The 16,852-nt window shown below is 38.0% G+C and overlaps 1 protein-coding gene across 1 annotated transcript in view; it reads right to left on the bottom strand.

Moving 5' to 3' along the window:
• The window catches only part of TOGARAM1 (TOG array regulator of axonemal microtubules 1), a 73,488-nt gene extending 56,844 nt beyond the window's left edge, over window positions 1–16,644 (bottom strand). Inside the window, exons 1-2 of the mRNA XM_069464589.1 lie at window positions 14,460–16,644; window positions 2,066–2,222 (exon numbers count right to left, since the gene is read on the bottom strand). Of these exons, the coding sequence (XP_069320690.1) occupies window positions 2,066–2,222; window positions 14,460–16,505 (2,203 nt within the window). The 5' untranslated portion in view covers window positions 16,506–16,644. The remainder of the gene's footprint in view (window positions 1–2,065; window positions 2,223–14,459) is intronic.
• Window positions 16,645–16,852: the final 208 nt, after the last annotated feature.

The following is a 16,852-nucleotide window of genomic DNA, read 5'->3' as shown; positions in this document are numbered from 1 at the left end:
TCAGGGATTACAGGCATGAGCCAGAGAGCCTGGCCTCCACTCTTCTTTAAAGTCAAGTTTAACTTCTTTCTTGCAGTTTTCTGAAACCACTTCAAAACCTATGATCTCTTGCTTTCTTGAATTCCTGTAAGTATTTTTAATTTCTGTCAACCAATATAGCATTACGCTACATATTGTCTTATTCTCCAGTTGTTTACAATCTGTACAACTAGGTAATGAGTTTCTCAGTGGTACAGAAACAATGACATGTATGAAAATCCAAAATAATGGATATATTCCTGCATTTCTTTTTCTCTATTAAATAAACAAATTAACCTACGTAATCATTATATTAATAACAGTTCATTTTTGTGTGAAAATATTATAGAATCTGACTGCATAAAAGTTTATAAATTCTCCTAGAAAACAATGTTTGCTGAATACTGTATCAGAACTCATAGCCAACAAATTTCAATAACTGATATCATCTGGATATTAAATAAATGTGAAAGTCTGTAACATACCCAGTCTTTACCTTCTAAACCATTTTCCCTTCCAACTGGTATCGTTTTGCTAACACACTACCATTTTTCTAATTACCTGGGTATTAAGTCTTAAAATCCTTCTCTACTCCTCCTTCATCTTTTATAACAAATCATCATATCCATCATATCTTCCTGATTACTCTTTCCTATTCCATTTATAAACAACCTTATTATCCTAGCTTTTTTCCTTAATAAAAGAAAAAAAATCTCTATTAGTCCTTGTAGCTTGTAAGTACAAACTCAAATTTTTGAGCCTAACACACCAGAGTTCCCCTTCTCCCAGTTTATCTTTCACCATCTAAAATGAACCTTGTCTTGACACAGTTCCCACAATTATCTCAAGCCCATTCCTAATGTAAGCCTTTGCTCTCTTCATACTGTCCTTCTAACCACTTACATCACATGCCCCTCAAAAAGATGCAGTTCAAGTATTAACTCTTCATTAATGCCTCTTCTAACTAACATGGCCAATGACAATGTCCTCTGAACTACCATAATATTTACTTTGTGTAATACTTAGGCAATTAAATATCTTTCCAATTGCTCTGGGCAAAAATCCTTACAGCATTCTTGACTCCTTTCTCACATTTTATACCCAATCTACCAGCGAATTATTTCAACTTTTCCTTTGACATATAATAAGAATCCAATCACTTCTCACTACATTTACTGCTTTCCTGGTTAAAGCCTCCATCAACTCTAGCCAGGATTACCATAATAGACTCTTGATCAGTCCTCGTTTTTGCCCTTGACCTCCTTTCATCTATTTTAAACATAACATGCAAAATGAACCTCGAAAACATGAGGCAAGTGATTTCACTTCTTTTCTCAAAATGCCCCTCATTCAGGGTAAAAGCTAAAGTTCATTCAGTAGTCCACTAGGCCTTATAAATAAGGATTCCTATTATCTACTTCTATCCCCTTACTCATTTCATTCCAGACATACTAGCCTCTTTTATCTTTCTCAAACATGTTCCATATACTTCCATCTTATTCACTCTACATTGACTGATCCCACTTCCTGAAATTATTTGCTCTTTTCTCCTAATATTTAGTGGTTTTCTTCAAATATTCCTGTCTAAATATGGCCTTCTTTCACCACATTATTTTAAAAAGACCCTGGTTCACACTCTTCTCTGCTTTATTTTTCTCCATAGCATTTATCACCATTTAACCTACTGTATCTTGCATTTATTTAATGTCTGCTCCCCTCCCCAACTAGAATGTAAGCTCTATCAGGCAGATCCCCAGTACTAAGAAGAGTACGTAACACATAGCAGATGCTCAATAAACTTGGGTGATTTATTAAGCAAATACTACCCTACATTACTATTTAATAAATTTTAATGAGAAATCTTTCCAGGGACTTACAAAATTAATAATGTCAAAAAGTGTTAATTTTCATCAGATCCTCAATAAGTGGTTTATTGAATCTGAATTGCCTACTGATTGCAAGTTCTTTGAGTCCTTGAATGGACTAGAAAGTTTAGAAAAATCTTTAACTTAGTTCAACATGTCCATTACCTGTAACTTGTACTTACCAGCAGCACATATAGGAAGAGAATCTGGATTAAAATCCCGACTACTCTGAAATAAATTTCGTGACACTCTTTTTCTGCTAAAACATAAATCATCATTGGCTGGCATTCCTTGAGAGGGCTTTAATTTTGGAGATGGGATGAAATCATATGCTGAAAACTATAAGAACAGAATAATAAATTAGCAAATTTTAAGTCTAGCTGGTAATAAATATGATAAAATAACATCCAATTAAGAAATTATAAGAAAACAATTTTATCAAATATACAATGATACAAATAAACATCTGCATTTAGTATGGTACATTAACAGTATTTTTCATTCTATGATAGAAATGCTAATTTTCTTTTGTCTTTCTTACTACCTTCACCCCAACCCTTTTCTGTATCTTATCATTCTACAGTATACATCTGGCAACTAAGAAGGAGAGAATACAAATGACAAAAAGGATGACAACTGGCATGAAGAAAAGAACATTGGACTCAGCAGCATAACCCCTCAAACTATGCTATCTTTTAGCATCAGATAATAAATGCCAAATGAAGTTTACTAAACAAGCAAGCATTCCACTCTACTATCTTTACTGAGGCAAATTTATTATCCATATTCTATAACTCAAATGTAAAAGATGTGGTAACCTGTATTATAGTTCCCTTAGGAGATTTTCTTAAGATAGATCTCTTAGTTAAAACCAAGTATATAATACTTCATATATTTCTAGTACTTTTATGGTTTCCAAGTCCTTTCTCATTAACCCCACATGATCATAAAGAGACAAAAGTGCCAGGATGTAATATTGAAGTTATACATAATCAGTTAAAGAACTAAATGGAAGCATGATTCAAGTTTTCAGAATTCTTCACTAATGATGACCTCAACTGTTCTAGATCACTTCACATTCAATATGGCTATAAAACATTTAAAAAATTGATTTGACAAGAAATTATATATATTTATTTGGAACTTACAGACACAATCAAATCTACACATGTGGTGAACTATAAGCCTTGTCAGTATGCTTCTTTGAGAACTTTGCCAAGTATCAAAATAGCACAATAAAATTAAAGATATATCTATTTGAAAATTTCTTAGCCATTTGACTATTACAAGGTAAGACTATAAGCTACCTAATATACCTCAGGGAACTCATTATTCCTCATCAAATTTTGTGAAAAACCTATTAACTGCTTCAAAAATTAATGCAGAAAAGACAAATGAGGAATAAAGAATGCCCAGAAGAAAAAGGACTGCTTTCTCCAATATTGTAATTCCTATGATTGATTATATAGTCAATATTAAAAGGGTACAATAAAATAAAAATGAAACCAATTACAGTCAATTTCTGATTAGATACATTAAAAGAAGACATTAACACAGCTAAAATAGTAAATAATCTAGAAATAATTCTTCAGTGTGGAATACATTTTACATTAGATTTTCTTTGTAATTAATTTCTGCTTAGCCAGCAGAACATTAGTATATATGCCAAATACATAAAACAACTAGTAGGGGTGGGGGTGGTGATGGGAGTAATGGGAGCAGGGGTTTGTGTGTATGTACATGTATGAGTCTGTGTGAACGTGGCAGGCATTTTTGGAAATCTAGAATTCAGGCAGGGATTCAGTTTTGCTATAGAAAATTGTGCAAATATTTGAAAGGAGACCATAGGACACACCAGTTATTATTAACATGAGAGGCCCTTTTTGATCTCTCTTAAAAGTAATTTAGTGATTTTCATCAGAGTAAGTTTTGATGGGACAAAACAATGAAAAAAAGGGAAAATAGTTTAGAGTAAAAGAGAAAAGTATAGATAAATTTTGAAAGAGTTGTGAGCTAAACTGACAAAATGTGAAGCACTCTATTTAGAACAGCACTTTATGACACTTAGAAATTGAGTGTTCAGTTTTTGAAGTTAATACCAAAAAATTTATTTGATTCCTCAGTTATAAGCATTATAAAAAGCATGTCTCATACTTAATTTTAACAATGGTTTGAAATTTACATAGTCTTATATACTGTTTCAGTTTTGCTGTTTCTTGCCTCTTATTAACTTTTTCATTTGATTCTTGTGTGTATATATATTTTTTTAATCTACCCATCTGCACACTGAGTGATTCTTATATATTTTTCATTAAAAGATTATACAAATTTATAGTCATTCAATCCTTTGATCTAATGCATCTTATTTTAGCTTTTGGCAGAGGGTGTTAAAATATCTCAAAAATAGTTTTAATTCTATTTCAGTAGGGTTAGTAGCAAATGACTAATTCTCTCAGAAATCACCTACACTCCTGCCTTTACTGAACTCATACTAATCTTTATCTTGACTTCCAGTTTTTGGACCTTTTACCTTTTACCAGTTCCTTCTGGTTTCACCTGGACTCCAACCTTGCCCCGTAATGGTGGCCACTAAAAGTGTTTATTCCCGTTACCTGCAGTCACCTTCTGTAAACAACACCTGTGTTTCTTTCAAATCATTTCCTATGTACACTTTAAGAGTTGTAATACTGTATGTAAATTTTATATACTGATTTTACACTTATGTTATAATAAAAGTATTTCCTGGCCAGCTGTGGTGGCTCACACCTGTAATCCTAGCACTTTGGGAGTCCAAGGTGGGAGGATCGCTTGAGGTCAGGAGTGAGACCAGCCTGAGCAACAGCAAGACCCCGTCTCTACAAAAAATAGAAAAATTAGCCAGGCATGGTGGTGCGTGCCTATGGTCCCAACTACTGGGGAGGCTGAGGCAGGAGGATTGCTTGAGCCCAGGAGTTTGAAAATGTAATGAGCCAATGCACTCTAGCCTGGGCGACAGAGTGAGACCCTGTCTCCAAAAAAAAAAAAAAAAAAAAAAAAAACGGTATTTCTTATGTTGCTAAAACCCCTTATAAGTGTTATAAACGTTTTTTTTTATTTTTTAGAGGCAAGATCTCACTATGTTGCCCAGGCTGGCCTTAAGCAATTCTCCCACCGGAGCCTCCCCAGTAGCTTGGACTACAGGTGCAGGCCACTGTGCCTGGCTATAAACTTTAATTACAAAATAGTAACTGCTTACTGTAAAAACTGCAAATAATATAGAAATAAATAAGTTGTAAAGTCAAATTCTTCTTTGGCTCCCTTCTCACTGGAATACTATCGAAAAACACTTTTAACAGGTCTATTTTTACATACAAACATTCTTCGACAAGCTTTTTTTCTTTTCTTTTTTCTAAAAACAAGAGGAAAAAATAAGTTTTTGAAAAACAAAAATAGATCACAATATTCTGGCACCTAGTAAATATGCAAATATCTTTCCGTGTTAACATATACATATCTGCTTATTCTTTTTAAAAAAACACACATATATACACAAACACACACAGACACACACACACACTTTTTTTTTTTTATTTTTTTTATTTTTTATTTATTTTTTTTTTTGTTGAGACAGAGTCTCACTTTGTTGCCCAGGCTAGAGTGAGTGCCGTGGCGTCAGCTTAGCTCACAGCAACCTCAGACTCCTCGGCTTAAGCGATCCTACTGCCTCAGCCTCCCGAGTAGCTGGGACTACAGGCATGCACCACTATGCCCGGCTAATTTTTTCTATATAGATTTTTAGTTGTCCATATAATTTCTTTCTATTTTTAGTAGAGACGGGGTCTCGCTCAGGCTGGTCTCGAACTCCTGACCTTGAGCAATCCACCCGCCTCGGCCTCCCAGAGTGCTAGGATTACAGGCGTGAGCCACCGCGCCCGGCCTTTTTTTTTTTTTTTTTTTTTTTTTGAGTCAGAGTCTCACTCTGCTACCCAGGGTGAAGTGCGATGGCATGATCATAGCTCACTGCAGCCTTGAACTCCTGGGCTCAAGCAATCTTCCTGCCTTAGCCTCCTCAGTAGCTGAGAATACAAGAACACACCAGCACCTAATTTTTAAATTTCTTGTAGAGACGGGGATTTTGCTATGTTCCCCAAGCTGGTCTTGAGCTTCTGATCTCAAGCAATCCTCCCTTCTCAGCCTCCCAAAGTGCTGAAATTACAGATGTGAACCACCACGCCTGGCCCAATTTATTCTTTTTAATGGTTGCCCAGTATTCCACGTTAGAGTTGGACTTATAGTTTCCTATTAATGGACATTCTGTTTGCCACAACTTTTCACTATTGCAAACAATCTTGCAGTGAACAATGTTATGCACATCTCCTTGTGTATTACCCAAATATTTCTGTAGAACAAAAATCCTAGAAATGAAATTGCTCGGTCTAAGGATATAAACTATTTTCAATGACTGCATAATATTACATTGACTAGATGTGCCACTGTTCTATGATGGAACACTTGGGTTGCTTCTAATTTTTTTTTCATATTGATAAGGAAGAAATTCCAATGAGGGAAATGGTACATACATGGCTTAAGGTAGCAATGCTGATAGAAGGAGACAGGCAAACCTTAGAAATTGACTCACATATGCTACATAGCTAAAATCTTTTATAAAAAAACTAAAGATTTTTATATCTTTAGTCTGTTTATACAAGGGCAGAAAACCAGCCCATAAAACGTGCAAACAAAACTTACTAAGTCCAGCCTGCAATATTTTCTCTCTTTTATCAATCCTAATTTCTCCTTGATTCAGTCTTTTTTTAAACATGAAAACAAACTGCATGAAAAATAACAAAACATTGCATGACATAACCAACCAAATGTTTATGATTCCTTGTTTAACATTTATTTCTGGACGTTTCACTAATATGTTAAATAATATATTGTCCCTCTGTGTCATGAGATTTAAATATGTGACCTGAAAGTATATCCTTTCTGAGACGTGGACCCGTAAGTCCCCAGATAACCTTCCCTTATACTGAGCAATATGGCTCTTGTGCACTAAATTAAGATTCTTGGGAAAGCCTGGCATTGGTTCTGATTCTGACTGAGTACGTGGACGATCGTGTCCACATAGATGGCAGCAGTGGTGAAACTGGGTTTTGATTTTATGGTCTGACTGTTAAGTGATTTCTGCTACATAACATATCCTGGTCAGGTAGCAGCTAACAGGGAATCTGAAATCTGGCTTCTTTATTGGTCTTTTTGTTTATGTTTATTTTTTGAATGGGCTCCTTTATTCTCCTCCATCTAAAAGGTAAGGCTTTTTCATGCTTACTTATTATAGACCCAATACTGGTCAATACCTTCAAAAATGGAATTCCTGTACTAAAGATGAAAGAAAACAAAATTCCTATCATTCAATGGTCAGCTTTCTTTGATCTCGCTAAATAATTCAGTAATTGTAAATTAACATTACTTCAAAACTCTAAAGCGAAAGAGTGTTGAAGAAACTTAAGTATAAATTAGACAAATTCAATTAGAAAAATGGTTTAAAAAGACAAATAAAACAATATTTAATAGTTTTCCAAACCTTAAGCAAGTTTAGCCTTTTAAAAACAAAGAAAATTCAATGTCATAATTATATGGACATTGAAAAAAAAAGTATCACATCAAATTTCTGGGAATCACAACTCTCAATCTATTAGTTATTAATATTTATTGCTGTGTAATGAATTATCCCAAAACATAGTAAGTTAAAACAACAAACATTTATTATCTCTTTTTCTGTGGATAAGGCATCTGGCTGGAAGCAGTCTTGGCCGGATGATTCTGGCTAAGTGGCTTAGCTGGATGGTTCAGGTCTCTCTGAGGTTGCAATCAACATTTGGGTAGGCAGCTGTTAACTGCAGGCTTGACTGAGACTGGAGGATCACTGAAGTTCACTCACGTGGCTACTGTCAGGAGGCCTCTGTTTCTTGCCATTTGGGACCCCCCAGAGGTTGCTAAAGACATGACAGCTGGTTTCCTTCAGAACAAGTTATCTGAGCGAGAACCACCAAGATGGAAGCTGCAGTGCCTTTTTATGACATAGTCTCTGAAGTCACACACTGTTATTTCTACTTTGTTAGAAGTGATCCATTAAATACTGACACACTCAAAGAGAGGGGAATCAGACTCCAACTCTTCAAAGGAAGAATCTCAAAGAATTTGTGGAAATACATTTAAAACTACCATACTCAATGATGCTTCTGCAAGGAACCTACTGAATATATGTTTTTGCTTCTTCTTTGTTTTTTCTTTTTCATTTTAGATCTTAACAGTTTATTCCACTAAAAGCAGCACCTCAGGGATCACCACAATCCTACAAATAAGAATACACTTTCACCTTTTTGCCCGAAATGAATCAGTTATGTTTTTCTTGCAATTCAAATGTAATTTTTACAACTATCTTCATCAAAAAAGATAGTTTAGATTTCATCCCATTCTAGTAAAGCTCTCATGAAACATTTTACCCATGATTTTAGTTACATTATATAGAAAAGTAATTTTACTATATTTTTCCAGATTAAACATAAACAATAAAATTAAATTGAAGTGAAAGATTTTCATAACATAGTAAAATTCACCTTTTATTTCTAGCTGGGGAAATGGAAGAGCAGCACCTATCAAATTTTAAAAAGCCCAAGCCAGTATGTTTTTGTTTCTTTAGCTGATCAACATTCTTAACAGACTGGCACCTGCTTCTATCTTAAATTCTACTGCTTTATCATAATTAGATCCTCTAAGTTATAAATGGGTAAAAATTTTCCATTTCTTGAACAAAATACTTTTTGAACAAATTGATGTAACTTATCTATCTATGGGCAGTACTAATAAATCAGGATAAAAATCAATTGGAACAAGCTCCTGTTTCAACTGGCTTATAAATAACATATTAATATATTAAGGGCTTATATCATACTGAACTAAATAAAACTCAAAAGGTTTTTTTTTTTTTTTGAAACAGAGTCTCACTCTGTTGCCCGGGCTAGAGTGCCATGGCGTCAGCCTAGCTCACAGCAACCTCAAACTCCTGGACTCAAGCAATCCTACTGTCTCAGCCTCCAGAGTAGCTGGGACTACAGGCATGCACCACCATGCCTGGCTAATTTTTCTATATATATTTTTAGCTGTCCAGATAATTTCTTTCTATTTTTCGTTGAAACGGGGTCTCGCTCTTGCTCAGGCTGGTCTCGAACTCCTGAGGTCAAACAATCCGCCCGCCTTGGCCTCCCAGAGTGCTAGGATTACAGGCATGAGCCACCATGCCCAGCCTACTCAAAAGGTTTTTAAGATTTCTTTTTACTTAAGATTTAAACGTATTTTCTCTTTAAGAAAAAAAAAATGTTCTTGCCAAAACCTGTTATTCAGGGGAAAACAAAAGTTAATTGTGAGTTTAAATAATATCCTTGGTCACTTGCTTAAAGAACAAGTAAAAAAAATAGTTCTTAAAAGCTTTAATATCTGGTATATAACTGTATAGAAAAAGTTCAAACAACAACCTAATTAAGATGTCTCTTTGGACAAATTACACTCACTTAAAGACAGCCATTTGTCTTTGTCCAGATCTTACCAGCATGTAAAAACAATATTAGGTATGATATAGTTGCTTGTGCAAATCTTCAACTTATCTTCTCAGGAAAAACCTAACTAACTGAAATTTCTTCTACTGGTTTCATGGGTTGTATACATTAATATCACTGCTTTTCAAAATACAAAATTGTAAAATTATGTGTTCAATTAAGTTTTATAATAGATAATACCTTTATAAAAAGAGATCAATTCTCATAAAGCCACATATCTTATAATGCTTAATATATAAGCTTATACTGCAATTTTCAGACCCTTAGTTAACTTTAAGATTTTAGACTAATATAAAATTGAACTAATGAAAACTCTTTAGATCCTGAATAATTTCTAATTAAGATAAAAATGAAAATCACTGATCCCTAAATATGTTTTTCTGATTTAACCTTGTGTCTTATATTTATACATGAGAGAATAACCAACAAATAAACAGGTTAAAGAATATATAAATGCCTTTGGATGATATGTTAATACCATGTATCCAAATATACAATCTTATTTTTACCATTTAAGTAATTATAAAAAGGATATGAATGTATATTCATGAACAAAATGAAAAGTTTATTTTGGATTACATGACTTTTTTTTTTTTGAGACAGAGTCTCACTCTGTTGCCCGGGCTAGAGTGCTATAGCGTCAGCCTAGCTCACAGCAACCTCAAACTCCTGGGCTCAAGGGATCCTGCCTCTGCCTCCCAAGTAGCTGGGACTGCAGGCGCTTGCCAAAGCCTGGCTAATTTTTTCTATTTTTTGTAGATACGGGGTCTCACTCTTGCTCAGACTGGTCTCAAACTCCTGGCCTCAAGCTATCCTCCCACCTCAGCCTCCCAGAGTGCTAGGTTTACAGCTGTGAGCCACCATGCCTGGCCAATATTTTTAAAAGAAAATTAAAGGTTACTTATTGGAAATAATCCAACATCCAAGGAAAATCTCAGGTTTTAGAATTAAGTCCTTACCAAACACATTAGCACAATTTCATAATTTTAGTTTTTCTGATTCCTTATCAAATTTGTTATATTACCTACTCTAGATCTTTCCCACATTTTTTATTTTAAATTTTTTAAAATTTCAAAATATTAAGGGGGTACAAATGCTTTCCCACATTCTTTAAATCACTAATGCTCTATTTTCCATTCTTAATTGTTTCTTTTTTTTTTTTTTGAGACAGAGTCTCACTTTGTTCCCCAGGCTAGAGTGAGTGCCATGGCGTCAGCCTAGCTCACAGCAACCTCAAACTCCTGAGCTCAAGGGGATCCTCCTGTCTCAGCCTCCCGGGTAGTTGGGACTACAGGCATGCACCACCATGCCCGGCTAATTTTTTCTATATATATTTTTAGCTGTCCATATAATTTCTTTCTATTTTTAGTAGAGATGGGGTCTCGCTCTTGCTCAGGCTGGTCTCGAACTCTTGAGCTCAAACGATCCGCCCACCTCGGCCTCCCAGAGTGCTAGGATTACAGGCGTGAGCCACCGCGCCCGGCCCTTAATTGTTTCTTAATTGAACAGAATCTGGAAGTCTTGATTTCAAAATGTGGTTCACAGATCAGCAGCAACACAGAGGAGCTTCTTAGACATGTAATCTCAGGTCCCAGTCCAAACAAACTGAATCAGAATTTGTACTTTAACAAGATCCTGGCCGGGCGCGGTGGCTCACGCCTGTAATCCTAGCACTCTGGGAGGCCGAGGCGGGTGGATTGCTCGAGGTCAGGAGTTCGAGACCAGCCTGAGCAAGAGCGAGACCCCGTCTCTACTAAAAATAGAAAGAAATTATATGGACAACTAAAAATCTATATAGAAAAAATTAGCCGGGCATAGTGGCGCATGCCTGTAGTCCCAGCTACTCGGGAGGCTGAGGCAGGAGGATCGCTTAAGCCTAGGAGTCTCAGGTTGCTGTGAGCTAAGCTGATGCCACGGCACTCACTCTAGCCTGGGCAACAAAGTGAGACTCTGTCTCAACAAAAAAAAAAAAAAAAAAAAACAAGATCCTGAGGCAATTCATATGCACGTTAAGTGTGATAAACTGGCACTAGAGCTACTTCTTCCTTTCTTTTGAATTAAAAGAACAAACCCTTTTTTGCTACCTCAAAAATTTTTTTATATTTTATGTCCTCTTCCTTTTGCTTTTCCTTTAGTTTCAGAGGAAAAGGCTTTTATTCTATCTTAAAGCTAACCTCTCTATATGCGTGGGTTTTTTTGTTTTTAGACAGAATCCCGCTCTGTTGCCCCAGCTAGAGTGCATGGCATCATCATAGCTCACTGCAACCTCAAACTCCTGGGCTCAAGTGATCCTCCTGCCTCAGCCTCCCAGGTAGCTGGGACTGCAGGTGTGCATCACTACGCCCAGTTAAAGTTTTCTATTTTTAGTAGAGATGGGGTCTCGCTCTTGCTCTTGGTCTTGAAAGCTCAAGCAATCCTCCCAGAGTGCTAGGATTACAGGTGTGAGCAACCACATTCAGCTGCAAACTTTTAAATTGTACTAAAACATTCTACTAAACCTGCTCTTTTTCCACGTCCCATGACTTTCCAATAAGCAAATCTTTTTTGTTCTTTTTTGAAAAAACGACAGACCTAGAAACTACATACACATGAAACATTGGTTACTTTTCAGTTGAGGTTACTGACTACTATGACTCTTACCACATTATAGAGAAATCTGTTAGGAAAACTAAAGCTCATATGGTAGCCAGCTAGTGATGGCTGATTACTTGCCTCTACTACACCAAGAAAACACTCTTAAAAACATAGAAAGTGATACAAAGTTAGAATATCACAGGAATCTGACTATCATTCTGTAATATGTCAGAGTACAAAAAGGATCAACTAAATGGTAGAAACAAAAATAATTAAAAAGCCTAACTATTCACAAGAGATCAGTTAAGATACCATGACATTATATGATCCAATACTAAATAGCCATTAAAGATCCTACTATATATTATTTGATATTAAAGAAGAAAATGGGCCGGGTGCGGTGGCTCACGCCTGTAATCCTAGCACTCTGGGAGGCCGAGGTGGGCGGATCCTTTGAGCTCAGGAGTTCGAGACCAGCCTGAGCAAGAGCGAGACCCCCATCTCTACTAAAAATAGAAAGAAATTATATGGACAGCTAAAAATATATATAGAAAAAATTAGCCGGGCATGGTGGTGCATGCCTGTAGTCCCAGCTACTCGGGAGGCTGAGACAGGAGGATTGCTTGAGCTCAGGAGTTTGAGGTTGCTGTGAGCTAGGCTAACGCCACGGCACTCACTCTAGCCTGGGCAATAGAGTGAGACTCTGTCTCAAAAAAAAAAAAAAGAAGAAAATGTTCATGATAAAGTAAGTGAAAAAGGAGATACCTTCATTCATGGAAAAAAGAATCTACACCTGTATACATAAATTGAAATGATACTGAAAGTATAGGCAATAAAATATTGACTGTAGACCTCTCCAGCAGAGAGACTGAAGAAAATTTAAAATTTTTTCCTTTGTGTTGTTTTATAGTTTCCAAATTTTCTATAATGTGCATGTATTATGTAACTTTTTTACAATCAGAAGAATTAAGAGGACATATTTGCTCTCTACACATCAGATAAAGGGCTGATAACAAGAATCTATCCAGAATTCAAAAAATCAACAAGAAAAAATCAAACAACCCCATCAATAAATGGGCAAAGGAAATGAACAGAAACTTTCCCAAACAAGACAGAATAATGGTCAGCAAACATAAAAAAATGCTCAACATCTCTAATCATTAGAGAAATGCAAATCAAAACCACAATGAGATATCACCTAACCCCAGTGAGATTGGCCTCTATCAAAAAATCCCAAAACAACAAATGCTGGCGAGGATGTGGAGAGATGGGAACACTGGTACACTGCTGGTGGGTCTGCAGATTGGTGCAACCTCTGTGGAAAAGAATCTGGAGATACCTCAAAGAGCTGGGAGTGGAAATACCGTTCGATCCAGCAATAGCACTTTTGGGCATCTACCCAAAAGAGCAAAAGACATTCTATAATAAAGACATCTGCACCCGAATATTTATGGCAGCACAATTCACTATAGCAAGGATGTGGAAACAACGCAAGTGTCCATCAATTCATGAGTGCATTACTAAAATTTGGTATATGTATACAATGGAATATTACTCAATTATAAGAAACAACAGTGATCTAGCACCTCTTATATTTTCCTGGATTGAGCTTGAGCCCATTATCCGCAGTGAGGTATCACAAGATAGGAGGAATATATACTCACCGTCAAATTGGTACTAACTGATCAACACTACCGTGCTGACATGGTAGTATATGCCAAGATATTTAAGAATGAAATGTCAAGATATCTGCAATTTACTTTCAAATGGGTCGGCAAATTTAGAGCAAATACCCACAAGAATTTAACAACTGGCAAATACAGACGAAGTATATGGGCAGTCATGTATTCTTAAATTACTTGTTGATTTGTAATTTTTAAAATAAAAACATTAAGGGAAAAGTCTCAGTTTTAATGTCCCAGCTTCTCTGAATGTTTTGACTTTTCTAGTGCAATTATTTTTCTTATCTTCAGTATTCCCAATCGACTCTTTATATTTCTATTTAGCACTTAACAAATGTGTTAATTACCAGTTCATAGGTCTGACCTTTTCCCTATACTGTGTGGAATTGTATTCTCAGAACTTAGCTCTTTATCCTGAACTGAGGAGGCAATTCAGCATTTGTTGTATGAAGTGACATTCCAAAGTAACAAACTAAAATTGAAATACAGATATTATCTATTTCACACTGTGCCTCAAACTTAATCAAATACATCCAGCAAGAAGCCTATTAAATGGTCCTCTGTGACCTGTACCATTATAATGAATACCCACCCACATCAGCATTCAAATTGACTGGAAACAAAGCTTAACAACCATCATGCAGCCTCACCCTTAAGTCATCACAGTAGTATTTTTATTTTAAATTCTTCAGTTTCAACTCAAGGAAATTAGAGAAGCATACCTGCTCCATATCTTTGGAATTGGAGGGCTGGCTTTCTCCCACGATTCCAAGCTGCTCACTTTCCCATGGTAATTTATTTTTTCTTTTGCCTGCACTTAATACCCTTCGGGTACAGATAGTTGGACTGTAAGATCCATAAATTTGCATGCTATCCCTTGTGTGGTCTCCACAGTGACAGTGTGCACTCTGAGTTCTGTTACCGGCCAAAAGCCAGTCTGTATCTGCTCCATGTGCCAAATGGCTTGACCTACTCTGGGCAGAAGATGGCATGAGTATTGCATATTCCACAAATCCCTGTTCTGTTAGCCTTGGTAGAGTTTTCCTAGCCAATCTGGCCTGTACAGCATTCATCACTCCATCTCCATTATCTTGTAGTTCAACAGTATCCACAGCTTTGAAAAGAATGCTGGTTTTACCTGAGCCCATTGATGATGCCAACACAGCAAAAGCTTCTAGAGCTGCTTGTCGTACCCTGCGTTTGCTATCTACAAGAGCTGGGGCAAGATCAAAAGACAGTTTGGGTAAGTCAAAATCCTCACTGGGATATGTCAGCAGGGAGCAAATGCAAATGTTCACCACCTCTTCTCTCACTCTGGAATGCTTATGTTTGAGATGTTCCAGGAGTAAACAAAGCACCTGTTGAGGACCTACTTCCTTCATTAGCTTGAGGAAGATTTTCATGTACTCTTGTTTGATTACCAACTTGTTGTCTGCCAGAACTTTGACAGAAGCTGCTATAACGGGTCCCAAGAATGGTTGTACCTGCTCTCCAAGGCGAATAACCAGTAAATGCAGGACCTGAAGTGTTCCATGGACCACTTTGAAGTTAGAATCATCTAACAAATTATATAGCAAGCTAATGAAACCAACAAGACTAGAATGAGGGGTAGAACTAGGGTTAAATTTTCCCAGCACCTGCTTTAGTTCTTCAACGGCCTGAGTTCGGTTCTTATAGTCTTCCTGATCCAACAATCTTGAATGCAGCTCCTGAGGAATAATCCCAAATTTAAGATTGCTGCTGGAAAAAGTCACCGCACAGGGAAGGGGATCTTCAGGAAATCCAGAGGCTTCAAGTTCCAAATAATAGGGGACCTGACTTTCAAACTGGGACTCCAGGCGGCGATTGTAATGTCTCCTCAGGGCAGAGGGCAGGCGAGAAATATAGGATTGAAACCTGTCTTGGCCAAGTCGCTCCCCAATTTGTTGAAGTGCAGAGAAAGCTGTCTCAGATTCTTCTTCTACGTCCTGATCAACAAGCTTTCGGGCTAGGGATATTACCACCTCGGTGAGATCCAGGCCAAGCAACAAATCCTCAGGAGTAAGTAAGATAGGGAGGAGCAGTGCTGTGGAAGCTCTAAGGCGGGCATCGTTACTTTCCAGTCCTTGCTGTATAAGCGTTCTCAACACCTGTCCAGAACTACGTTTCAGACATACGTGCAGGATCTGCAGCGCATCTTTCCGCAGGGCTGGATTGTCTTCTCGTAAGGAGGTTACCAGTTGAGGCAGAAGAGCTAAGCTAAAGGCCTCTTCCAGCTGGCCTGCCTCCCCCTGACCCCGGAGAACGTCCGAGAGAAGTTGCAAGCAGAGTCGCTTCTCCTCACTACCCCCTTCCACAAGCACTCGGCCCAGCGCCCGATATAATGCTTCCTTGCGTCGTTGGAAGCCAAGTCGACCGCCCCGCCGCGGCAAAGCAGCCTGCAAAGCCTGGAAGGCCTCAGAAGGATCCGGAGCCGTCCGCAGGAGCTGAAGGAGCCGGGTCTCCTCTTCATCTCCCCCTGACAAAGCGCCCCCAGACCCAGACCTGCTACTTGACACTGCCTCCGCCGGCATCAAGAGGGCAGAGGCCAGAGGCAAAGGTGTAGGGGAACAGGAACCGTGGTCTCCCGCAGCTCCACGGCAGTAGTAGTTTTTTTCTCCTCTCATAGTGTCCCCGACTCGACTATCATCAGTCTCTGTGGCGGAAGGAAGATTGCGGCTCTGGAGGCGATAAGCACAGAGGGCTCGAAGGGGTGGCAGCAGAAGCAGCGCAGAGGGCGCAGCCGCCATCGAGGGTCGTCAGGTGGTGGTGGCTGGAAGGAACCATTGCCGTCTCCAAAGGGCTCGATGGAGCCCAGTCTTCCAGTTCGTCTCCAAGCCCTACGCTGCAGAAGAGGAAAAAGACCAGTTTCACCCAGCTGCCAGGCCGCCCCCGACTCCGGCAGGGAGCGTTAGGCAAAATGGCCCCCGTCTGAGCCTCAGACCCCCACAGCAGCCACCGGGCGTAACCAGGGGCACCACGTGACCAAACCGATCGCTTCCATGGTGATGTACCCAGCGCGGACCTCTTGACCCGGAAATAAACCTGCCGTGGTGAATGCTGGGCCATGTAGTCCATGTCAAATGGAACTACTAGG

Source organism: Eulemur rufifrons, chromosome 2 (assembly GCF_041146395.1).
Source record: "Eulemur rufifrons isolate Redbay chromosome 2, OSU_ERuf_1, whole genome shotgun sequence".
NCBI lineage: Eukaryota > Metazoa > Chordata > Mammalia > Primates > Lemuridae > Eulemur > Eulemur rufifrons.
This window is presented reverse-complemented; position numbering and strand designations above follow the sequence as displayed.